At 53.6% G+C, this 24,203-nt stretch overlaps 1 protein-coding gene across 6 annotated transcripts; it reads left to right on the top strand.

Annotated features, from left to right (window-relative positions):
- The first annotated feature begins 381 nt into the window (after positions 1 to 381).
- On the top strand, positions 382 to 23,210 carry HPN (hepsin). Of its 6 annotated transcripts, none has more exons than XM_035286355.3 (13): positions 382 to 512; positions 941 to 1,154; positions 7,984 to 8,085; positions 8,169 to 8,210; positions 17,748 to 17,877; positions 17,948 to 18,070; positions 18,201 to 18,241; positions 18,422 to 18,587; positions 18,701 to 18,891; positions 20,093 to 20,188; positions 20,379 to 20,521; positions 20,705 to 20,869; positions 22,390 to 23,210. In XM_035286355.3, the coding sequence occupies exons 2-13, from the start codon at positions 1,004 to 1,006 to the stop codon at positions 22,540 to 22,542; spliced, it is 1,503 nt and encodes a 500-aa protein (XP_035142246.1). In that variant the 5' UTR covers positions 382 to 512; positions 941 to 1,003; the 3' UTR covers positions 22,543 to 23,210. The 6 variants fall into 6 exon arrangements, with proteins under 6 accessions (XP_035142246.1, XP_035142248.1, XP_035142249.1 ...); XM_035286357.3 differs by having other exon boundaries at positions 1,086 to 1,154; XM_035286358.3 differs by having other exon boundaries at positions 1,103 to 1,154.
- The last annotated feature ends 993 nt before the right edge of the window (positions 23,211 to 24,203 follow it).

Raw genomic sequence — 24,203 nt, forward strand, 5'->3', positions numbered from 1 at the left:
ACCCGGGGCTGGAGGGCGCAGGCAGGGCGCGGGGAGGGGTCGCCGGGCGGGGGTGGAGTGGGCTTAGGTCAACTGGGGCCCTCCGTGGGATTTCCTAGGGTCAGACCCCCGCCCTTGAGCCCGGTAGGCGCCCCCAGCCTGCACTTTCTCCCTAACCCCCCAGCCTCCAGCCAGGGGACTGTTCCCACGTCTCCGCAGGCAGGCACACCTGGGTCCCTCTGGAGCCCCGTCGCTGGGCCCGCCTGGGCCAGCCCCTGCAAGTCCGGCCCCATCAGCCAGGTGGCCTCCAGCGCTGCCAATCGAATGGTCCGGCCCCTCCCCGCCCCTCCGCCCGCCCCTCGTCCAGCCCCCTCCTCCTCAGGTGAGGCAGCCTGGCCTAGCAGGTCCCAAGCCACCGCCTCTGCCTCCGGGCCGCCCGCCGCTGCGGGGCCACCATGCTCCTGCCCAGGCCTGGAGACTGACCCGACCCCTGCACTACCTCGAGGCTCCGCCCCCACCTGCTGGACCCCAGGGTAAGGACCAGGCCCCCCAGACTCACAGTTCCAGCCCTGAGGACAAGGGGTTTCCTCGCTCCCCCACCCAGCCTAACCTCCTAATAGAGGGGTTCCCCGAGACCTGAAGAGGGGCTCTGTGACGTCCCCCCCAGCACCTAGGTGTCCTGGTCTGCTCTTCCTTGAGACTCAGAAGTTGGACCTCTGTCCTTTCCTCCCCAGACCCAGGAGTTCCAGTCCTCAGACCCCTCCTCCCTCATACTCATGAGTCCTGGTCCCCAAATTCCTCCTTTCCCAGGACGCCTGATTTCAGGTCCTCAGCCATCTCCTCCCTCAAACCCAGATCCTCAGTCCCCTGCTCCAGCAGGCGCAGGCATGGGGGTCCCCAGCCCTGCAAATCCAGGCATCCCCCTGCTCTGGTCAGACACTGACCCCATCCTTGAACCCAGCCCAACCTGCGTCCGTGATCACGGCGTGCTCTGGCCAAGGCCCAGTCCCTACAGCCTGCCTGGATGGACGCCTGGGACTGGGGGCGCCAGGACTGGGCTGGGCTGGGCTCCCCCAGGCCCTGCCTCCCCGTCCATCTCCTCACAGGTCCCACCCTGGCCCAGGAGGTCAGCCAGGGAATCTTAACAAGAGGCGGTGACATGGCGCAGAAGGAGGGTGAGTCCCCTTCCCTGAGCCCCATCTTTGGCTCTGCCTGGTGCCCCGCCCTCTGTGCTCTCTTCTCTACCCTCCATCCCTTCGGAGCCCCCTCTCTCTGGGCACCCCTCCCAGATACATCCCCACTCCTCTTAGTCCTCCTCCACCTGATTAACTATTAACCACATTTTCTGTGCAGCTGTGCCACCAGCAGCCTCCCTGCTATCCTATACGACCTTCCTGGCACCCTGCCTCAGTTTCCCTTCATCCCCCATTGATTTCTCAGCTAACCCTGGACTTGTTCTCTACTGGGCTGAGGCAGGGAGGCTGTAGCTGTCATGGTTAAGGACGAAGGTTTGGAGTCAGACACACAGGCTTGCACTGGAATTTGCTCCTGCCACCTTTTTTTGCTGTGTGATCTTGTGCAAGTGACATTATCTCAGGGCTTTGGTCTGCCCCTGGGTCAAGCATGGATCCCAGTCCTCCCTCTGTGAGGTTGTCGAGTGCATGAGACATACCAGGCACTGGCCTGGGGCTCTGCACATGGGACACATGCCATCAACCAGGGCTGTGGTGACAGAGACAGGCAGGCTCCAAGTCCTAGAGACCCAGGACCCCCACTGGTTCCAGACATTCCTCCACCTCCTGGCTTTGTGGGCAAAAGAGCAGAGGAAGGACTTTGGACTCAGCCTGGATGGATGGAGAGGGGAGAGACGGCAGAGAAACCACCGTAGGGATAACAGTGAGAGGCTGCCTGTTGGGGTTGCTGGCCCTCAGAGGGCTCCGGGCAGCCCTCGACTAGCCTGGCTTTCTTTCTACCTCTCACATGAGGGACCCAGCTGGAGGGGCGTATGGAGGGGCGGCCTGCTCTTACTGTCTTCCCCTAGCTGGGGCTGACTCCTCTTCTTGCTGCAACCAGGCTAGCTGGCTCAGTCCCAGGCAGTAGCACTTTCTAGCTGTGTGGCCCTGGGCAGGCGGTGTGTCCTCTTTGGGCCTCCATTCTCTCACCTGTGAAATGGAAAGGGCGATGGTTGCATGCTTGATGGTGTGGGGTGAGGCCTGAAATGCCAGGATAGGCAGCAGGCACTGAGTGTGTTGGCTGGAATGATTAGTTTGGATCTCTGGCCTCTTCAGGTCTCGGCACAGCTGGCAATTCAGACCCCAAACCATTCAGCTATGGTCCAGAGGGAACCCAGGCTCCTAGTTACCCAGGAGAAGGTGTTGCACCCTAGCTGAGCAGGAATATGACAGAATCCAGCTCCCTGGGGACGATCTCTTTCCTGGAGCTGCCGGAAGGACAGCACCAGGGCTTGGGCCTATGGGTGAATGAACCAGGGAAGAAAAGCAGAGGCTGGGTGCAGTGGCTCACACCTGTAATCCCAGCACTTTGGGAGGCCAAGGAGGGTGGATCACAAGGTCAGGAGTTCAAGACCAGCCTGACCAATATGGTGAAACTCTGTCTCTACTAAAAATACAAAAATTAGCTAGGCGTGGTGGTGTACACCTGTAGTCCCAGCTACTTGGGAGCCTGAGGCAGGAGAATTGCTTGAACCTGGGAGACAGGTTTCAGTGAGCCAAGATTGCGCCACTGCACTCCAGCCTGGGCCACAGAGCGAGACACCATCTCAAAAAAAAAAAAAAAAAAAAAAAAAAAAAAGGAAACAAAGAAAACAAAGCAGAAAATGCCTGAATGGACAGAGATGGCCTGGGTTCAAGAAGAAACAGACAAAGTGGCTCCGGTGCCTCCCCAGCAGCTCTGGGCTGGTCTCAGGGCTGGGGTGTGGGGGTCAAACCTGGACACAGATGCCGAAAGGTTCTGATGCTGCACTTTCTTGCTGGGTGACCAGGGATTGGTGGCTGCCAGACTTTGGACCTCCTTTTCTCATCTGTAAACTGGGGGTGGTGGCAATGGCGCCTTCCTCGTGAACGGCTGCAAAGATTTAAGCATGCTGTGCAGAACTGGACGGGGTTAGGGCAGGGCGGTGCATCCGTGCGTGATTCTGAGAGCCACTGTGGGTGCAGCGGCTGCTGGTGGTGGTGGTACTGTTGTTGCTACTGGCTTCTGGGAAGCCAGGGAACTTGGGATTGGAGTTGCAATTCAAGGATGCCAGGCAGAGGGAAGAGCAAGGCTCTTGCTCTTCCCTGGGAAGCTGGGAGGTGACACAGTGCTGGCATGCACATAGCCAGTTGTGGTATTTCTGGAGGTGCGGTTGGAAGTGGAGCTGGGTGGGAGATGAGGTGTGCAAGCTGGACCAGGCTGCCATGAGGCTGTTTTGGGGACCAGTGGGCCAATTCCTCACAGTGCTGGGTCTCTCCACAAGGTGGCGCCAGTGGTTAGCCCCTGCTTCTCTTGTCTAACTTGTATTTGACAAGTTCTACTATTTGAGTTGCTTTTTGGATGCTCTCTTGGTGCCTGATAATGACCCACATGGTTGTCTGTTCAACTTCCAAACCTCTAAAAGCCATGCTTATACCCTAGTGGGGCTGGAAATGCCAGGCTGAGGGTCTTAGGCTGTCCTGGGGGTACTAGGGAGTCACAGAGGATTCTATAGGTAAAGAAGGGGATAGGTTGGATTTGGTGTCTCAGTAGGTTCCCAAAGCCTCCATGTGGAGGGCAGGCTAGAAGGGGAGACTGAGTGTAGTGGTTGGATGGGGCTGGAGCAAGGTGGAGATGGAGGGAGAGAACGAACAGGGGGAGGAGAGTCACTCAGGAGGATTGGCAGGCTGTTGGGGGAGGGGAATGTTCTGCAGACAAGGATGGTCCTAGGAGTGAGGGTCTCTGAGACAAGACCTGGGAGGAAGAATATATTTGGGGAGCCATTGAGGCCATTCTGGGACCTAGTGGGGGCAAAGGGACTAGGAGGTTCCAGGGAAAGGTATTTAAGGGACTGCAGGATCCCTGACCTGGGGCCTAGAAGATAATCTAAGGCTGGGGACAGAGGGAAAACTGAGGCCACTGAGGTGGATGAGACAGACTTAGGGACAGGGAGGAGTGGGGCGAGGCCAAAGCCAGCCCTAGGAACTCCACCTTTAATGCAGTAGGTAGAGGCTGGGTGGAGAAAGCAGTCTCAGAGACGAAGGAGGAAAATCAGGTGCGTGTGATGCCCCAGAAGTCCAGAGGAGAGCATTTGTTCCGGAAGCTGCAGGCATGTCCGAAGAGGACTGAGGCACGGAGATATCAGTTAGTTGAGTGGATTTTCAGAGCCAGAGAGCCAAAGCTGTCACTGTGAGGGTCTTCGCAGCCACATGGTGGAGGCAGAAGAACTGTCCTGTGAGAAGACACAAGGCGGCTGGAGGGCCTGGAGAAGCAGGGCAGAGAGTCTCGGGGAGAAGTGGCAGTGGGCGGTCTGGCTCACCGAGGGAAACAGGCCTGCTGCTGGGCTCAAAGGGTTGATGATGCGTTGCTGCCTGTGCCAGTAGAGATTATGCAGGGAGGATGAGGATGCGTCCTACATCCGGGCCCAGATGAGGGTGCCACCTGTGCCATAGAGACATGCAGGGAGGATGGCTCTCATACGGGGGAGACCTCAGGATGCAGATGCTTTCTGTTCTGCTAGAGGCGCTGAAGTCCTCTGAAACAGACCGAATGGAAGAAGAGTCTTCCTCTCACCCTAGGAGATGCATGCATGGTGGCATTGCTTCCTGTCCCACCAGATGTGCCAGGGCCTCCAGGCTACATGCTGCCTGGCAGGCACAGCTGGAAACAAAGGAAGCAAGAGCGGCCCACTGCACACTGGAACCTGGAGAGTGGTCCTGGGCAGAGCTGAGGGCAGGCCTCAGAGCCCTCACAGGACAGGCAGGGGTCAGCCAGCAGTAAATGGTCTGGTCTGGCCCACTGGGGCCTCTTTTGGGGAATAGAGTGTTCCCGCATGCCTTGATGGGAGTCACTTAGCTCCCAAATTTTTTTTTTTTTTTTTGAGACAGAGTCTCTGTTGGCAGACTAGAGTGCAGTGGCTCAACCTTGGCTCACTGCAACCTCCGCCTCCCAGGTTCAAGCGATTCTCCTGCTTCAGCTTCCCAAGTAGCTGGGACTATAGGCACCCACCACCACACCCAGCTAAGTTCTTAAGACACCCAGGTAATAGCCACCCCAGTGAGGTTCTGGACTTCTCCCTGCTCTGTTCCAGGCGCTGGCCTGGTGCCGAAGTCACCAGCCATACTGCCATGGATGCAGATGGGAGAGCTGGGAGCTCCTGCTGCCCTGGGGGTGGTCTGTAGCTGCCAAGGGCAGTTGAGCCCAAGCCAGGCCCAGCTTAAGGCTTGCAGCAGCCTTTACTCTTTGGTCCTCTTATAATCCCTAGTAAAGGGGTGTCTTTTAATCTCTAGGACCTCTGCACTGGGAATAAAATCCCTTTTCCTGTGCCACTAGGCCTCCCCAGCTGGCCCCAGCCTTAGTTCCCACTACTTTCCCCAAGCTCCGGCCATCTGGCTGCCTTGATGGCCTCTCCAGCCTCTGATATAACAGAGCGTGCTTATTCTTGCCTCAAGGCCTTTGCCTATGCTGTTCCCTGTGCCCACAGTGCCCTTCCTTGTGGTCTGTGCATAGCTGGCACCTCACCTTTCAGATCTTAGCTCAGAAGTCTCTTCTAGGGCAGGCACTCTGATCCCTGATCCCTCTGCAGAAGGCACTCAGATCCCTGATCCCCCTGCAGAAGCCCATCTGCTGCTGCCAGCCTGCATGATTTTCCTCACAATCCACAATCTGGAAATTACCGCGTCATTTACTTGTTTCCTTGTTAATGTCCCCCACTCCCCACCTGCATGCATGAGGACGAGAGCCCTGAGAGCCATAACCTTATCTGTCTTCTGTGGGTTATGTTCCTGGAAACTAGAAAGGTGCCAGGCACACAGCAAATGCTCAGTAGGACGGTAAACGGATAACGCTCCATTAGACTGAAGGAAAAACTGAGGGTCAGGTGTGGTAGCTCACGCCTGCAATCCCAACATGTTTTTGGGAGGTGGAGGTGGGCAGATGGCTTGAGACCAGGAGTTCACAACCAGCCTGGCCAACATGGCAAACCCCATCTCTACAAAAAATACAAAAATTAGCCAGGTGTGGTGGCTTGTAGTCCCAGCTACTCAGGAGGCTGACAGGTGGGAGAATTACCTGAGCCTGAGAGTTTGAGACTGCAGTGAGCCATGATCGCACCCCTGCACTCCAGCCTGGGCAGCACAGTGAGACCGTGTTTCAAAAAAAAAAAAAGGAAAAGAAAAGAAAGAAAAGCTGGGTGTGGTGGCTCACCCCTGTACTCCCAGCACTTTGGGAGGCCTAGGCAGGCGGATCTCCTGAGGTTGGTAATTTGAGACCAGCCTGACCAACATGGAGAAACTCCCGTCTCTACTAAAAATACAGAATTAGCCGGATGTGGTGGCACATGTCTGTAATCCCAGCTGCTTTGGAGGCTGAGGCAGAATTGCTTGAACCTGGGAAGTGGAGATTGCGGTGAGCCGAGATCGTGCCATTGCACTCCAGTCTGGGCAACAACAGTGAACTCCATCTCAAAAAAAAAAGAAAAGAAAAAAGGCTCAGAGAGGGGAAGGGAGTTGCCCAGGACCACACAGCTCTAATAATTTATAAAGCTTTTATAGAGAACTTGCTATGTGCCAGGCACTTTTGCACAGTGAGAGAGACAGGATGGCTTTGTGACTGGACACAGGGGACCTGGCACCAAATCTGCGCAGAGTTCAGGACTCAGCTCTGCCTCTTCCAGGCTGTCACCATGGCCATGTGACCCCACTTCTCTGAGCTTTCTGAAAAACAGAAATCATAGTTGTGGGATTGAAATAAGGACTAATGAGCTGATGTATTTGGAGCAGAGCTTAGCACCTAGGAGGCATCAATACGAGTTGGACTATTCTTCTTCTTCTTGAAAAGAACTTTAAAGTATTAGTTTTAGAAGTGAGTGCTCAGTGGATGCCCACTGAGAAAGTTGAGGCTGGGACATGACGGCTCCTGCCTTAGGTCCCAGCTAAGAAGGGGTAGGGCTAATATTTTTAAATGAGGCTAGCCAGGCACAGTGGCTCACTCCTGTAAAGCCAAGGAGGGACGATCACTTCAGGCCAGGAGTTTGAGACCAGCCTGGGCAACATGATGAAGCCCTGTCTCTACTAAAAAATGTGAATTTGAAAATTAGCTGGGCATGGTGGTGGGCACCTGTAATCCTGGCTATTTGGGAAGCTGAGGCAGGAGAATTGCTTGAACCTGGGAGGCAAAGGTTGCAGTGAGATGAGATTGCACCACTGTGCTCCAGCCTGGGCAACAGAGCAAGACTCAGTCTCAAAAATAAAAAATAAAAATAAATAAAATAAAATGAGGCTGGCAGATTTTCAAGTGGAGGAACAAATTTAATCTTGCAACTGGGTGCCATGAGAGAGGTCTGATTTCGGGGGCACGTAGGGGCAAAGGGTCTATAACAGCGGAAACAACTGAGGCAGCCAGGAAAGGCCAGCGGCAGGGAAGAGAGCTACCAAGAGGGCAAAGGTCGGGGGTCACAGTCCCCAAGAAGAGACGGCCCAAAGCAAAGACAGAAATATAAAGCCACAGTGTTCCCGGGGAGGAGAAATTCCCTAAGTGTTGAGAAAGTGCAGGGTGGAGGTGGGGAGCATGGCAGGCGGCCCGGGCCATGCCCCCATCCCCGCTGGAACCCTGGGGGAGCTGGACACCTGGTTGTTCACGCGGCAGGAGGGGACAGCCCTGTCAGCTGCCGGCCCTAGGGAAACTGGGCCCGGGGAGGGCATGCTTGGGCATAATAAGTTAGCCCTGGGGGGCAGGGCAGAGCTGGCCTTGTGCCCAGACCCTACTGTGATGAGGACAGGGCTGGCTGTGGCCCCAGCATGGTTTCTGTTGCAGGTGGCCGGACTGTGCCATGCTGCTCTGGACCCAAGGTGGCAGCTCTCACTGCGGGAACCCTGCTGCTTCTGACGGCCATCGGGGCGGCATCCTGGGCCGTTGGTGAGAGCAGTCCCTGTGCCTCCCACCTCCCCTGGCCCCTGCAGCCTCCAGCCTGCCTGCCCTCACCTCTTCCTTCTCTGCAGTGGCTGTTCTCCTCAGGAGTGACCAGGAGCCGCTGTACCCAGGTGAGTGGAGGAGGCTGGCACCCTCTGGGGGAGCCCTGGAAGACACCTGTATCTGGCGGGAGCTCAACAAATGCATTTGTTGGATAAATGTACAAATGCATGCAGAAATGCTAATCATAATAGCGCATTTGTATCGAGCGCCTGCTATGTACCAGGCACTATTCTAAGCACCCCGCATGTCTAACCCAGACTTTGTCAGACGCCAGTGTGTTACTCATGAGTGCATCATGAAATTAAATTAGTGAGTTGGAAAACCTTGTTTTTTTAAAAGTATGAAATAGATTATAGACTATCACAGTGCATCTCTAAGTAAGGAAAGGTTATGCCAATTTTTGTTTTGCTTTTTTTTTGCATCCATATGCATGCAATCCCACTGCATCCCCACGCTGTGAGGGTGGGACCGGTATTCTCCCCATTTTACAGATGGGGAAACTGCCACTTTGAGCAATGTGGTAGTTTGCCCCAGACCACAGAGCTATGGGCTATATCAGGATGTAAAAATATGTTTCTTACTGTGAGGCATGACCGTTAGGGAGGCATGGTATGAATACAGTGGGCCCTTGTAACTCTCCTAGAAGATAGCTGCTGTTTTCCTTTAAATGAAGTCTTGCTCTGTCACCCAGGCTGGGGTGCAATGGCACAGTCTTGGCTCACTGCAAACTCTGCCTCCTGGGTTCCAGTGATTTTCCTGCCTCAGCCTCCCAAGTAGCTGGGATTACAGGCATGTGCCGCCAGGCCTGGCTAATTTGTGTATTTTCAGTAGAGACAGGGTTTCACCATGTTGGTCAGGCTGGTCTCGAACTCCTGACCTCAGGTGATCCACCCACCTTGGCCTCCCAAAGTGCTGGGATTACAGGTGTGAGCCACCGCACCTAACCTAATGTTTTTCATTTGTAGTAGAGATGGGATCTCGCCATGTTGCCCAGTTTGGTCTTAAAACTCCTGAGCTCAAAGCAGCCCTCTCATCTCAGCTTCCCAAAGTGCGGGGATAACAGGTGGGCAACACCACAACCCATTTTCCTGTGGGGATGCCGAGGCACAGAAAGGCTGAGTGACTTGTCTCAGATTACGGAGCTAGTCCATCTCAGGGCTGGGATTTGAACCCTGGCAGCCTGGATAGTAGCTGTATATAACGTTCACACTTGACTGTTTGTTAAAAACAAATAAACAAAAACCAGCTGAATTTGTTGCCATAGTGAAGACTAACATATGCCAGGGCCTGGCTGCAGCCTTTACCAACTAGGCCTATGCAGCTGGGCTGTTATCATCCCAACATTTTGCATTTGGGGGAAACTGAGTCCTGGTGAAGCAAACCAACTTGCCCAAGACCACACATCAGATAAGAGACAGAGCAAAGGGATCACACCTCTGTCAAAAGCCCCTCAGTGGCAACATGTGGCATGGAGATAGAATCCCAACACATCACAGGCCGCAAGGCTTCTAGGGTGGGGCCCTCTCTACCCCCACCTCACACTCGCTTCAAGCACCCTCCAGGCCCAGTCCCTCACTCAAATGACCTCCTCACACAGAAGTCTCTACTCACCAACCTCTTTCTAGCTCACACCTAGAGGTGGATTTCAGTCCTGCACCATCCCTTCTGAGCTGCCAGGCCTCCCACCAGTCCCCGCCCTCTCCCAGCCTCAGTTTCCTCATCTGTGAGAATGAGAATCAGTTGAGAATGAGAGGAGATTAAAAATCTGTGCAGTACTTGGGCTGGGCGCAGTGGCTCACGCCTGTAATCCCAACACTTTGGGAGGCTGAGGGGGGTGGATAACCTGACGTCAGGAGTTCGAGACCAGCCTGGCCAACATGGTGAAACCTTATCTCTACTAAAAACACAAAAATTAACTGGGCATGGTGGCACGCACCTGTAGTCCCAGCTACTCAGGAGGCTGAGGCAGGAGAATTGTTCGAACCCAGAGGCGCAGGTGGCAGTGAGTGACCTGGGTGACAGAGCAACACTCTGTCTCAAAAAAACAAAAACCACACACACAAAAATCCATGCAGCACTTGGCTCTTAGCCAGCACAGTAGACATTAGCTTTTGCTTCTCACTCTTGAAATTCTTTCTTGAAATTTCTTGAGCAAGACCTATCTGGACTTCCAGACTCTGTGGTCTATGGCTGTGTCCCTGCCGCCCCAGTAAAACCCTCCTCACTCACTTTGAATGATTTACTTCTGGCAAACTTCAGGAGGGCAGGGACCTTTTGTTGATTGGCTAGACAGGGCCCGACACATAGTAGGTGCCCAGGAAATCCTTGAGTTATGAATGCACCCAGAGCCAAACGCTGAAATGAACTAGGGAGTCATGGGCCTCCAGCTGGAAAGGAGCTAGGTCACCACTCACACCAGGCGCTGGCCAGTGCCATGCCCCTGCCCTGCAGTGGTACTTGGGTTTTTCTTTTTGAGATAGAGTCTTACTCTGTTGTTCAGGCTGGAGTGCGATGGTGCCATCTCAGCTCACTGCAACCCCTGCCTCCCAGGTTCAAGTAATTCTCCTGCCTCAGCCTCCCAAATAGCAGTGCTTACAGGTATGCACCACCACACCCAGCTAATTTTTGTATTTTTAGTAGAGATGGGTTTGCACCAAGTTGGCCAGGCTGGTCTTGAACTCCTGACCTTGTGATCCGTCCGCCTCGGCCTCCCAAAGTGCTGGGATTACAGGCGTGAGCCACCGCGCCTGGCCAGTACTTGGGTTTTTTCAACAACTCAGGGAAATGATGAAACAAACAAACCAAAACAACCCCAAGATTGTATCCCCACCTCGGGTTTTTTTCATGCTTCTAAATATATCCAACAACTTGGCAGGCACACCAGGTGACCCAGAACTTCCTTTTTGTGTTGCTTGAAATGACAGGAACAAGAATAAAGAATTTAAAAGTGAGAAACAGCAGCAGAGAGTGTGGCTTTAAAAATAGCCAGAGGGGACATTTGATGTTCTCTCCCCACTCCCGTCTCCCCCAACACACATCCATAAAGTGATTCTTTCCCCCCTAAAACCTCACGCTTTCTGGAAATCACAGTCCAGAGCAGTGAACAGTCATTTTAAAATAAGAATCCACCCATCTCCCTGCCCCAGCTGGTGTTTCCAACTCCAAGCCTTGGCTTTGGAATTCATGGGGTGATGAGGACCCCCCCAGGCTAGAGGTGCCAGGCGTTCCCTGCTCCAACCCCAGAGCAGGAGGTCATAATTAAGGCAGGCCAGGTATGCAGTGGCACCCTGTAATCCCAGCACTTTGGGAGATCCAGATGGGCAGATTGTTGAGGTCAGGAGACCAGCCTGGCCAACATGGCAAAACCCCATCTCTACTAAAAATACAAAAGTTAGCCAGGTGTGGTGTCGGGCACTTGTAATCTCAGCTACTTGAGAGGCTGAGGCACAAGAATCGCTTGAACCCAGGAGGCAGAGGTTTCAGTGAGCTGATATCACACCACTGCACTCCAGCCTGGGAGACAGAGCAAGACTCCAATTCAAAACAAACTTAAAATAAAATAAAGATAAAATAAGAATCCACCCCCTTCCCCGTCCCAGTTGGTGTTTCAAACCCCAAGCCTTGGCCCTGGAATTCATGGGGTGATGAGGATGCCCCAGCCAGAGGTGCCAGGTGTTTCCTGCCCCAACCCCAGGGCAGGAGGCCATAATTAAGGCGGGCCAGCCAGGGGCTTTTTTGGTCCTGGCCATGGATGAGTACATTCAGCATGGAGAAGGGAAAGGGTTTGTATGAGGCCCACAGAGGGAACAGGGAATGTGCAGATCTGGGTTCAAGTCCTAGTTCTGCTGGATAGCCATGTGCCCCTGGGCAAGTTTATTCCTCTGAGGCTCAGTTTTCCCATCTGTAAGATGGGCATAGAAGTGGTCACTATCAACCAGGCATGGTTGCTCACCCCTATAATCCCAGCACTGAGGGAGGCTGAGACAGGTGGGTCACCTGAGGCCAGGAGTTTGAAACCAGCCTGGGCAACATGGTAAAACTCCATCTCTACTAAGAACACAACAGTTAGCTGGGCCTGGTGGTGGGTGCCTGTAGTCCCAGCTACTTGGGAGGCTGAGGCAGGAGGATCACTTGAACCCGGGAGGCAGAGGTTGCAGTGAGCTGAGATTGTGCCACTGCACTCCAGCTTGGGCAAGACAGCAAGATTACGTCTCAAAAGAAAAGAAGTGGTCACTATCTCCCAGGATGGTGGTGGGATTCAAAGAGCCACTTGGATAGGACACATAGCATGGGGCCAGCCCGCTGACCCCCCATCAGTGTAGCCCGTGCTATTATCACTGTGCTGTTGTTTAACCCTTTGGAGGGGATGTCTCTTGGGAGGCTGTCCAGGGCAGTGTTAACAGCTTGGAGTTTGAAGTCACTCAGGCCTGAATTCCAATCCTCTCTCCCTGCTTCTCAGGCACTTGGTGATGTTGAGGAAGCCGCCCTCTCTGAGCTTCAGCTTCCCTGTCTGGAAATTGGGGATGATCTTTGTGGTTCCTGGGGGGTTCGATGAGGCCTTGGTCAATGGTGGGGCAGAGGTAGCCTAGCGTTGGGCACACAGTAGGTCCTCAGCTGGGGAGAGTTCTCCTTGGAAGTCCTGCCTCTCCTTGTCCTGACCTGCAGTGCTGTCGGAAGACTGCTTAGCTGAGGTGTGACCTTACCAGGTTCCTTCTAAGAGGATGCAAAAGTGAGGTTTCATTTGAATCAGTTTCCCAGAATGCGCTCTCAGAGTCCAGGCCAGGCAGGAGGCTCCTGAGAAAAGGACTCACACCTATGATCCCAGTACTTTGGGAGCCCAAGGTGGGAGGATTGCTTGAGGCCAGGAGTTTGAGACCAGCCTGGGCAATATAGCAAGATCCTGTATCTACAGAAAAATAAATTTAAAAGACTTTTTTTTTTTTTAGCTCAGGGTTTGCTGGATTCTAACCTGGCTGTTGTCACTCAGCTCTGTCCTACAAAACATTTTTTAAAAAATTAGCAGAGTCTGGTGGTATGCACCTGTGCTCCTACCTACTTGGGAGGCTGAGGCTGGAGGATCGTTTGAGCCCAGGAGGTTGAGGCTGCAATGAGCTATGATTGTGCCACTGCACTCCAGCCTGGGTGATGGAGTGAGACCCTGTCTCAAAAAAGAAAAAAAGGGGGCGGGGCGCTGTGGTTCACGCCTGTAATCCCAGCACTTTAGGAGGCTGAGGCGGGCGAATCACCTGAGGTGGGGAGTTTGAGACCAGCCTGACCAACATGGAGAAATCCTGTCTGTACTAAAAATTAAAAAGAAAGTATTAGCCGGGCGTGGTGGTGCATGCCTGTAATCCCAGCTACTTGGGAGGCTGAGGCAGGAGAATCACTTGAACCTGGGATGTGGAGGTTGCAGTGAGCCAAGATCATGCCATTGTACTCCAGCCTGGGCAATAAGAGCCAAAATAAATAAATAAATAAATAAATAAAAGTGGGCGGGGGGGGAGGAGGAAAGGAAAGAGGACAAAGAGGGTCACAGCTGATCTGCTCCCTCCCACCATCCCATCTCTGCTAGCATCAGCTCCATCTTTTCAGGCTCAGGCCAAACCCCTCAGTGACCCCCCAGTTCCTCCACAGTCACCCATGAATCAGATCTCGCAGGAAGCCCTGTCAGCTCCACCTACAGAACCTCTCCAGAATTTGAACTCTTTACCCACACTGCCCCCACCCTGCTCCAGCCCCTTTCCCCTCTCATGTGGATGCCGTAGAGCCTCCTCCCTGGCCTCCCTGGCCTCCCTGCTCCCACCCCTGCCTCCACAATCATATCCCACAAAGGGGATTTGACTCACCCACTTAACCAGCAATTCTGGAGGGTCTTCAAACCTGGCTGTGGCAGGAGATTTAAAGGATGGGGACCGGCACGGTGGCTCATGCTGGTTTCCCACTTGCAGCCAAAGGGAGCTGGTGAGTCAGATCAGGGCCCTGGTCTGACTGCACCTCACTCCAGGCACCAGCAAAGCCCTGATTTTTTTTTTTCTTGAGATGGAGTCTCACTCTTGTTGCCCAGGATGGAGCGCAATGGCACGACTCTGCTCACCGCAACCTCCACCTCCCAGGTTCAAGTGATTCTCCTGCCTCAGCCTCCTGAGTAGCTGTAATTACAGGTGTGTGCCACCAGGCCTGGCCTTGGTGGTTTCTCCATGTTGGTCAGGTTAGTCTTGAACTCTTGACCTCAGGTGATCCACCCGCCTCAGCCTCCCAAAATGCTGGGATCAGAGGCATAAGCCACCAAGCCAGGCCAGATGTTGCTCTGTTCCTGGCTCCCACCTCATCTACCCTTCCCTGGTTCACTCTGCTCCGGCCTCCTGCTGTTCCTAAAGCACTTCTTCCCCATCCTGCCCCCCCCGCCCCCCCACCACTAGCCTTGGGATCTTTGCACCTGCAAGTCCCTCTGCCGCCCTGCCGATCTCTCACATACCTCCTGACACTGTCTTACCTCCTGTACGTCTCTGTTCCTGCACCACCTTCCCAGGGATGCTCTCCTGGCTGAAAAGTGCAGCCTCACCCGAAACCCACGCCGGCACCCCCTTCCCTCGGTGGCTTTTTATTTTTCTCTGTGGCCCTTTCCTATCTTGTGACATACAATATATCCCACTTATTTGTCCTATTCATGATCCGTCTTGCCTACTGGGCTTTGAGATCCACAGGGGTTGGGGTTTTTGTCTGATTTGTTCATTGCAGTGGTGATTTGGTCTTTGCCTAAAATAGACCCTGGTAGGTACAAAGTGTTCATTAAATAGAAATCAATACCCCAGGGGCTGTGACCTGACTTAGATGCTAACAGGTTCCTCTGAGGCGTGTGGAGAGCAGACTGAGGTACTCACCGCAAACCGCCCCCAATCAGCCCCAGACATGAACGGTCTCCTGGAGCTCCCGCTAGCCTTCCCTTGTATCCCAGCCCTGCCTCATGTCACAGTTTGTAATGACGTGTTTGGCTGTGTGACATTTGTATGCCCGTCTGTCTCCCTATCCCCCATAATGTGGTTTGCTGAAAGCAAAGCCCAGGGCTGTCTCAGTCATCTCTATGTCTCCAGCATCACCCCTCACTGGGCATGGAGTATATCTCCAGTTAACGCTTGCTGAGGGAATGAATGAATACTCCATCCTCTGCTTGGAGAATTATGCACTTCAGCATATTCAAGGCTCTGACAAGTCCTGAAGAAAAGATCATTTTTTCCTCCCTCCCTCCCTCCCTTCCTTACTTCTCCTCCTTCCTTCCTTCCTTTTCTTTCTCTTTCTTTCTTCCTTTCTCTCCTTCCTTCCTTCTTCCTTCCCCTCTCCTCCTCATCCTTACTTTCTTGCTCTCTCTCTCTTTCCCTCCTCCCTCCCTCCCTCCCTTCCTTCCTTCCTTCCTTCCTTCCTCCTTTCTTTCTGACTGTAGGATATCAATTAGCAATCTGGCAGTAGTCAAGATTGGCAATCTGGTGTGTTAGTCAAGGGTCTTCAGTCTACAGAAGACAAAAGGAAAAAACAAACGGGCTAAAAACAAAAGGGGACATGATGAACTCACTTAACACAATCACAGAGGTTCTTCAACCTGGCTGCATCCAGGGGCTTTAAAATGTTATCAGATGGGGGCCAGGCGAGGTGGCTCACACCTGTAATCCCAGAAATTTGGGAGGCTGAGGTGGGTGGATCACCTGAGGTCAGGAATTTGAGACCAGCCTGATCAACATGGAGAAACCCGTCTCTACTAAAAACACAAAAAATTAGCCGGGTGCAGTGGCGAATACCTATAATCCCAGCTACTTGGGAGGTTGTGGCAGGAGAATCGCTTCAACCCGGGATGTGGAGGTTGCAGTGAGCCGAGATCGTGCCATTGCACTCCAGCCTGGACAGCAGAGTGAGACTCTGTCTCAAAAATAAATAAATATAAAACTAAATACACGTTTTAAAAAATAGAAATCACTCTGGAAGGAGAGTTAAATCTGTTTGCTATAATGGTAATAATACTCCATATAGCTATGGTAAAGTTCATATGAAGAACCAGACTGCGATCTACAGACGGGCATTACATGTGTTCTTCTATTTTTCATATGCTGTCTGTGTGTGCATAAAGTGAGAGGTCTTTATGTATGAGTTATAAGTGTGGGCCGGGCGTGGTGGCTCACGCCTATAATCCCAGCACTTTGGGAGGCCGAGGCGGGTGGATCATGAGGTCAAGAGATCAAGACCATCCTGGTCAACAAGGTGAAACCCCATCTCTACTAAAAATACAAAAATTAACTGGGCATGGTGGCATGCGCCTGTAGTCCCAGCTACACGGGAGTCTGAGGCAGGAGAATTGCTTGAACTCAGGAAGCGGAGGTTGCGGTGAGCTGAGATGGTGCCATTGCGCTCCCACCTGGGTAACAAGAACGAAACTCCGTCTCAAAAAAAATACAAAACAAAACAGTGTGGCCAAAGACAAATGGACAAAGACGGAATGACAAAAGTGCTAATAAACAGCTTCAGAAAATAAACAGCTCCACAAAAAATCAAATGACGAAACGTTATCAAGAATCTCTTGGCTCTCCTCCGTGTTAGCTTACTTTTTCCCTCGAGATGGTGAGGATGACCCTTGACAGATCCACCCTCATGTGCTGGATTCTCTTGGGAACTTGGTTAAACATTTTTTTTTTCCTTCCCAAATGTCCAAGTCACCTTCCAGACCTGCAGCTTCTGAGCAGCTGGCTTAGGGTTCCTAGTGGAGAACGAAGTTCCCCTGGTTGCCTGAGGGTCTGGCCACTGCCCCAGGGCTGCTGTTCACTGGTCCAACCTGAGTCCTTGAGGCTGGCAGAGTGCCATGGCACACGCCTGTAATCCCAGCATTTTAGGAGGCTGAGGCGGGAGGATCGCTTGAGCCCAGGAATTCGAGACCAACCTGGGCCACATGGCAAGACCTGTCTCTACAAAAAAAAAAAACAAAAATTAGCCAGGTGTGGTGGTGCAAGCCTGTGGTCCCAGCTACTCAGGAGGCTGAGGTGGGAGGATTGCTTGAGTCTGGGCGGTCAAAGCTGCAGCATGCTGAGATCACACCACTGCACTCCAGCCTGGGCAACAGAGTGAGACCCTGTCTTTAAAAAAATAAAATAAAAGGCCAGGCATGGTGGCTTATGCCTGTAATCCCAGTACTTTGAGAGGCTGAGGCAGGTGGATCATGACGTCAAGAGTTCGAGACCAGCTTAGCCAACATGGTGAAACCCCGTCTCTACTAAAGAGACAAAAATTAGCCGGGTGTGGTGGCGTGTGCCTGTAATCCCAGTTACTCGGGAGGCTGAGGCAGGAGAAACGCTTGAACCCAGGAGCCAAAAGTTGCAGTGAACCAAGATCGTGCCATTACACTCCAGCCTGGGTGACAGGGTAAGACTACGTCTCAAAAAAAAAAAAAAAGTCCTTGAGTCACTATTCCAGGTGCAATCACAGATGTGGGGGTTGTAGCCCTCTGACAGGCTGGGGTTCAGGTCTAAACCATGGCCGCAACACAGGCCAGGAGGGGCTCTGGCAGGAGAGGCTTGCAGGGAGCCTGGCTGTGGGACCCAGGCGCCCCGGGCCCTGTCACCCTGCAGTGCAGGTCAGCCCAGCGGACGCTCGGCTCACGGTCTTTGACAAGACAGAAGGGACGTGGCGGCTGCTGTGCTCCTCGCGCTCCAACGCCAGGGTGGCTGGGCTCAGCTGCGAGGAGATGGGCTTCATCAGGTACCGGGGGCCCTCGGAGGGGTGGGAGCCAGGAGGGGCGGGGACCAGGCCTGACCCCTGCCCCACCCAGGGCACTGGCCCACTCCGAGCTGGACGTGCGAACATCGGGCGCCAACGGCACTTCGGGCTTCTTCTGCGTGGACGAGGGGAGGCTGCCCCACACTCAGAGGCTGCTGGAGGTCATCTCTGTGTGGTGAGGGGGGCAGCGGGCAGGTGGGGCAACACCCCAGGCCCCCAAGGCACTCCCTCTCCCCGTTTTCCTTCCCTCTGTCTTAATTGGTCTATTTCCTTTCTTTCTGTGTCTCCATCTCTGTCTCTCCCAGTGACTGTCCCAGGGGCCGTTTCTTGACCACCATCTGCCAAGGTGAGACCCCAAAACTCATAACCCTCTCCTTTAGACCCTTGGGGAGGCCACATCCCCTCAAGTGCCCCAAGGTGGAGCTGGCCGTGTCCTTTCAGACCCCCTAGGTCAGGGCCAAGCCTGGGTTCTGGGGGCCTGGACTCCAGTCCCCTGTTGCCGCCCCAGCTGCCCCCTGTCCCACAGACTGTGGCCGCAGGAAGCTGCCTGTAGACCGCATCGTGGGAGGCCGGGACACCAGCCTGGGCCGGTGGCCGTGGCAAGTCAGTCTTCGCTATGATGGAGCACACCTCTGTGGGGGGTCCCTGCTCTCCGGGGACTGGGTACTGACAGCTGCCCACTGCTTCCCAGAGTGAGTGCCCCCTACGGCGCTGATGAAGGAGAGGCAGAGGAGTGGAGAGGCGGTGGGGAGGGAGGTGGATGGTGCCCAGGCAGGCTGCCACCCTCCACCCCTTTCCCTGGTAGGCGGAACCGGGTCCTGTCCCGATGGCGAGTGTTTGCTGGTGCTGTGGCTCAGGCCTCTCCCCATGGCCTGCAGCTGGGGGTGCAGGCTGTGATCTACCACGGGGGCTATCTTCCCTTTCGGGACCCCAACAGCGAGGAGAACAGCAACGACATTGCCCTGGTCCACCTCTCCAGTCCCCTGCCCCTCACCGGTAAGTCTGAGGGCTGAGCCTTGGGCTTGGAGACTCGAGGCCAGGAGGACAGAGGAGGGGACCAGGGGCACAGGGGAATCAACTTACGGTTCAGGCATCCCTAGCAATAGTGGGGGATGATCTCGAGGGAGCAACAGTGGCCTTAACTATCAATGATCGGGAAAACTCGCCAGCATTTCCCCAAGAAGAAATATCAGGTTACCAATGGACCCAACACTTCCACTCCTAGGGTAGGAGGTAACATGCCCCAGACAGTTGAAAAGGGCGTTCATAGCAGCATTATTCATAAGAGCCCAAAGATGGAAGCAGCCCAAGTGTGTTCCATCAGACAAATGGATAAAGAAAATGTGGGATATTGGCCGGGCGTGGTGGCTCACGCCTGTAATCCCAGCACTTTGGGAGACCGAGGCTGGGGATCCTCTTATGGCCATGGTTAAGAACACGGCCGGGCACAGTGGCTCACACCTGTAATGCCAGTGCTTTGGGAGGCTGAGGCAGGAGGACTGCTTGAGCCCAGGACGTGGAGGCTGCAGTGAACCATGCTCCTGCTACTGCACCCTGGCCTGGGTGACACTGCAGGCTTGGAAAGTGAACAAGCTGTGTGAAACTTTGGGCGTGTGACTTGACCTCTTTTTCCCCCTCTGTAAAATGGGATAATATAGACCTGACCTCTCTGGGCTGATGGAATATGAAAGTAAAAGGTGCAGGGAAGCGCCTGCCACGCAGTGAGCTCTGGGTAGATGGAGACTTCTGCTGAGGTGTTTCGTTGGTGGTGGTGGTGCGTTTTTTTTTTTTTTAGACAGAGTCTCACTCTGTTGCCCACACTGGAATGCAATTGCACGATCTCAGCTCACTGTAACCTCCACCTGTTGGGTTCAAGCAATTCTCCCGCCTCAGCCTCTCAAGTAGCTGGGATTACAGGTGCATGCCACTGTGCCCAGCTAAATTTTGTAATTTTACTAGAGACGGGGTTTCACTATGTTGGCCAGGCTGGTCTCGAACTCCTGACCTCAAGTGATCCTCCCACCTCAGCCTCCTAAAGTGCTGGAATTACAGGTGTGAGACACTGTGCACAGCCTGTTGTGGTTGTTTTAAAAGGACAGAGGGTGGGGTGTGTTTGGGCCGTGGCGGCAGCTGGACAGAGGTTGGTACAGGGTGGGGCAGGCCAGCGGGGGCTGGACCGGCATGGTCTCTCTCACAGAATATATCCAGCCTGTGTGCCTCCCAGCTGCTGGCCAGGCTCTGGTGGATGGCAAGATCTGCACCGTGACGGGCTGGGGCAACACGCAGTACTATGGTGAGTCCTGTCCTCTGCCTCTGATGCCACCGTTTGGAAGATTGAACTAGGCTGGGGACAGGCAGTCTGGCTGGTTGGATGAGTCTTGACCATGAGGAGTAGGGACACTGAGGGGCATGGGGTGGGCACCGGGAGGGAAGGCGGTGTGCATACCCCCCAGTTCTGGCCAGCCTTGCCCGCACGCCCCCAGGCCAACAGGCCGGGGTACTCCAGGAGGCTCGAGTTCCCATCATCAGCAATGATGTCTGCAATGGTGCTGACTTCTATGGAAACCAGATCAAGCCCAAGATGTTCTGTGCCGGCTACCCCGAGGGTGGCATTGATGCCTGCCAGGTGAGGGACTGTGTGGGGCAGCCCCCCACCACTACCACCCGAGGGATGGAGACGCAGGGTAGTGAGTGGGTGGGCTCCCTATCTAAAAGCCTGAGGGCTCTGGGGCCACCACCCACCATCATCCCAGGGGGCCTTCTGGCTGGCCACCTTGGCCTCCAGTCAGGCCTCCCTGTCCCCTCCCAGGGCGACAGTGGTGGTCCCTTTGTGTGTGAGGACAGCATCTCTCGGACACCACGTTGGCGGCTGTGTGGCATCGTGAGCTGGGGCACTGGCTGCGCCCTGGCCCAGAAGCCCGGTGTCTACACCAAAGTCAGTGACTTCCGGGAGTGGATCTTCCAGGCCATTAAGGTGAAAGTTGGGCCCAGATGGGAGCCAGGGTGGGGATGTTTGGGCCTCTAACCGGGGAAGGGAGGCAGAGATCTGTTTTAGGAGACCTACACTCAGGCCTAGAAGAGGGACCCCCTGGGGAGCAGATGGACTTCAAAGGGCTCCTGGGGAGGGGAGGCCAGTGGTGGGATGTGGAAGCCTCTCAGACCTCAGGAGCCCCCAGCTGTCTTTCCCCAGACTCACTCCGAAGCCGGTGGCATGGTGACCCAGCTCTGACTGGTGGCTTCCTGCTGCGCAGCCTCCAGGGCCTGAGGTGATCTCCGTGGTGGGATCCACGCCGGGCCTAGGATGGGACGTTTTTCTTCTTGGGCCCTGTCCCCAGGTCCAAGGATACCCTCCCTCTAGGGTCCTCGCTTCCACAGTGGCGGGCCCACTCAGCCCCGAGACCACCTGACCTCACCATCCTGATCCCCATGTAAATATTGTTCTGCTGGCTGGGACTCCTGTCTAGGTGCCCCCGATGACAGGATGCTCTTTAAATAATAAAGATGGTTTTGATTAATGTGGCCTCCGAGCTTACAAATTTACACAGCAATCTGGACGTTTTACAGGGAGGGAGGGGAAGAATTAGGATCTGGAGCAAATCGGGCAGAGTGTATGGGTCCCTCAGTTCCCACTGACTTTAGAAATAAGATTTTGGCCAGGCATGGTGGCTCACAGCTGTAATCACAGCACTTTGGGAGGTAGAGGTGGGCAGATCCCGAGGTCAAAAGATCGAGACCAGCCTGGTCAACATGGTGAAACCCCATCTCTACTAAATATACAAAAATTAGCTGGGCATGGGGTCGCGTGCCTGTAGTCTCAGCTACTTGGGAGGCTGGGGCAGAAGAATCACTTGAACCAGGGAGGCGGAGGTTGCAGTGAGCTGAGATGGTGCCACTGCACTCCAGTCTGCTGACGGAGCGAGACTCTGTCTCAAAAAAAAAAAAAAGTAAGATTTTAATTGAGTCACTTAACTGGAATTGCCCTGGAGCATATTGGCTTCAGGTACTGCTGGATTCAGCTGCTCTGCATTACTCTGTGTTAGCTTCATTTCCAAGGAAAGGGAAACAAGCTGTGTAAAACAGCCTCTCCTACAGCCAGAAACAGAGCTGTCCCTTTCCGCACAAACTCTTTCCCAATCACTTCTGCAGAAAAAGTCCCAGGCAAAAACAAAATTCCAGGCCCAGCTCCCATTATTGATTTGGGTCACACGTGCTCATCCTTTGGCAAATCACTGTGCACCAATGCATGGGGTATGGGCAGATGGGGTATGAGCAGATGGGGTGGAGTGGGAGGAGCTAGGCCTTCAAGAACCACGTGTCCCAAAGGAAATAGGGTGCTAGTTCCAGAAATGGAAATAGATGCTCAGTGAGCAAAAAAGGCATCTACCTTGGAGCAACATGAAAATGGGGTCCTGTAAGATGGAGACAGGGGCGCCAGACCCTGGGAACAAAACCTGAGACACCGCCCCCCGCCACACCCCTTTCTCCATCTGGCAGCTTCTGGGAAGAGAACGCCCTTTTCTAGAGCCTCTGCAGAGCCTCACGCAGCCCCAGTGGCCACCAGAGGGCACTGCTGCCTCAACATTGCGAGACAAGAGCTTTCCTGCCTGGAATCCGCCACGTGTTGCTGAAAACCTGCTGTTCCACTGAAGAAAGGCTCACCTGGGGCCTGTTTTATCAGCCAGGTCTTTGTCACCTGTATCTTGTGCGGACCTACAATCTCATCCTCTGACTTAAAAAGCCTTAACTTACTGGGAATGGCCCAGCTGGTCTCAGTCTTATTTTTACCCATGCCCTATTCAAGGTGGAGTCGCTCTGGTTCAAACACCTCTCTGACAGCCATTCTGAGTTCCATCTGCATTATTGCTTTCTTGGAGGAGTGGAGGGGCTGGGGAGATTGTGATTCACTCTGTAAGGTCTTTTACACTGACCGACAGTGCCAAGGATGCTATGGTAACCCCTGTGGCCTGCACGGACACTCCAGATGAGTTCCTGAAAAATCTGAAGTAACTGGAAGACCACGGAAAGGGGAAGAATGATCAACCCTAGCAGCGCCTAATTAACTTGACAGGTTCTTCTATTGTTTCATATTCCCACCTCAATTGATAAGGCAATTGGACTTTGTAACTGACCTGTGACTCCAGACCCTACGACCTGCTCCTAGCTTGCAAAAACCACCCTAAACTGTAACTTCTGTAACTTTCCACTGCCTACTCCAAACCTATAAACCCAACTCCTATCCCACCGCCCTTCGCTGACTCTCTTTTCGGACTCAGCCTGCCTGAACCCAGGTGAATAAACAGCCATGTTGCTCACGCAAAGCCTATTGTGGGGGGGGGGTTTGAGTGCACGTTTTAACACATTCAACAGTCATTCACTAGTTACCTTGTATGCCAGGGATCTGTGAGCAGGAGTTTCTCCTCCTGCTCCCAGCAACCTTACCACTCACCCCAAGGAGCCAGAAAGATATTAGAAAAAATAATAACAGTCACAAGGTTGCTTTGAGGTCCTGCCAGGATCTTGGTCTTCAGAAAAGCTGAATATGAAAATTACTTCCATGTCATTGTGGTGCCACTCAGAGTCAGAAATATTTGACCCATCTTATGGAATGAGTGCAACTACACCAGGAACCCAAGCCAAGTTTTACATTCCTATTTAGCAGTTATATCTACATATTCCCTTTCAAATATAGAAAAGCTTTCTGGATGTCACTTGGAACCGATAGCTCTGTATGTGGTTATACGTTGGCATTCTGCCAGTCGGGTTGAAGGAGAAATGTACAGCTACTCTGCCACAACAGTTATTTCATACATAAAATCACAGCCATGATTAGCAATGATGGTGAAGGTCATTCATTTTATATTCCGAAATAATTATTGCAAACATTCAGATAGCAGTGTAAGTAGGGAGATGGACTTTAGTTTCTGCATAAAAAGTAACAGTTTCAATCCTGCAGTTATGAAGTGAGGAGCTGTTTTGGCTCTTGCTGCATGACAAACCACCCCAAGCTAGTGGGTACAGTGAATGCTCATGGATTCTATGACTCAGAAAGTTGGACAGGGAACAGTAGGGACAGCTTGTCTCTGCTCCATGATGACCAGGTCCTCAGCTAGAAAGCCTAAAGGAACAGGGACTGGAATAGGGAGGCTTCATTTGTTTGTTTTGAAACAGGGTACCACTCTGTTGCCCAGGCTGGAGTGCAGTGGTGTGATCATGGCTCACTGCAACCTTTACCACTTGGGCTCAAACAATCCTCCCAACTTAGCCTCCCATAGCCGGGACTATAGGTGTGTGACACCATACCCAACTCC

This window comes from Callithrix jacchus, chromosome 22, assembly GCF_049354715.1.
Source record: "Callithrix jacchus isolate 240 chromosome 22, calJac240_pri, whole genome shotgun sequence".
NCBI classification, from domain to species: domain Eukaryota; kingdom Metazoa; phylum Chordata; class Mammalia; order Primates; family Cebidae; genus Callithrix; species Callithrix jacchus.

Coding starts and splice junctions, on each gene's coding strand:
- HPN (XM_035286355.3), top strand. CDS start 1,004: ATGGACGCCTGGGACTGGGGGCGCCAGGACTGGGCTGGGCTGGGCTCC. Junction 1,155..7,983: donor TGACATGGCGCAGAAGGAGG/GTGAGTCCCCTT, acceptor TTTCTGTTGCAG/GTGGCCGGACTGTGCCATGC. Junction 20,522..20,704: donor GTGGCATTGATGCCTGCCAG/GTGAGGGACTGT, acceptor GTCCCCTCCCAG/GGCGACAGTGGTGGTCCCTT.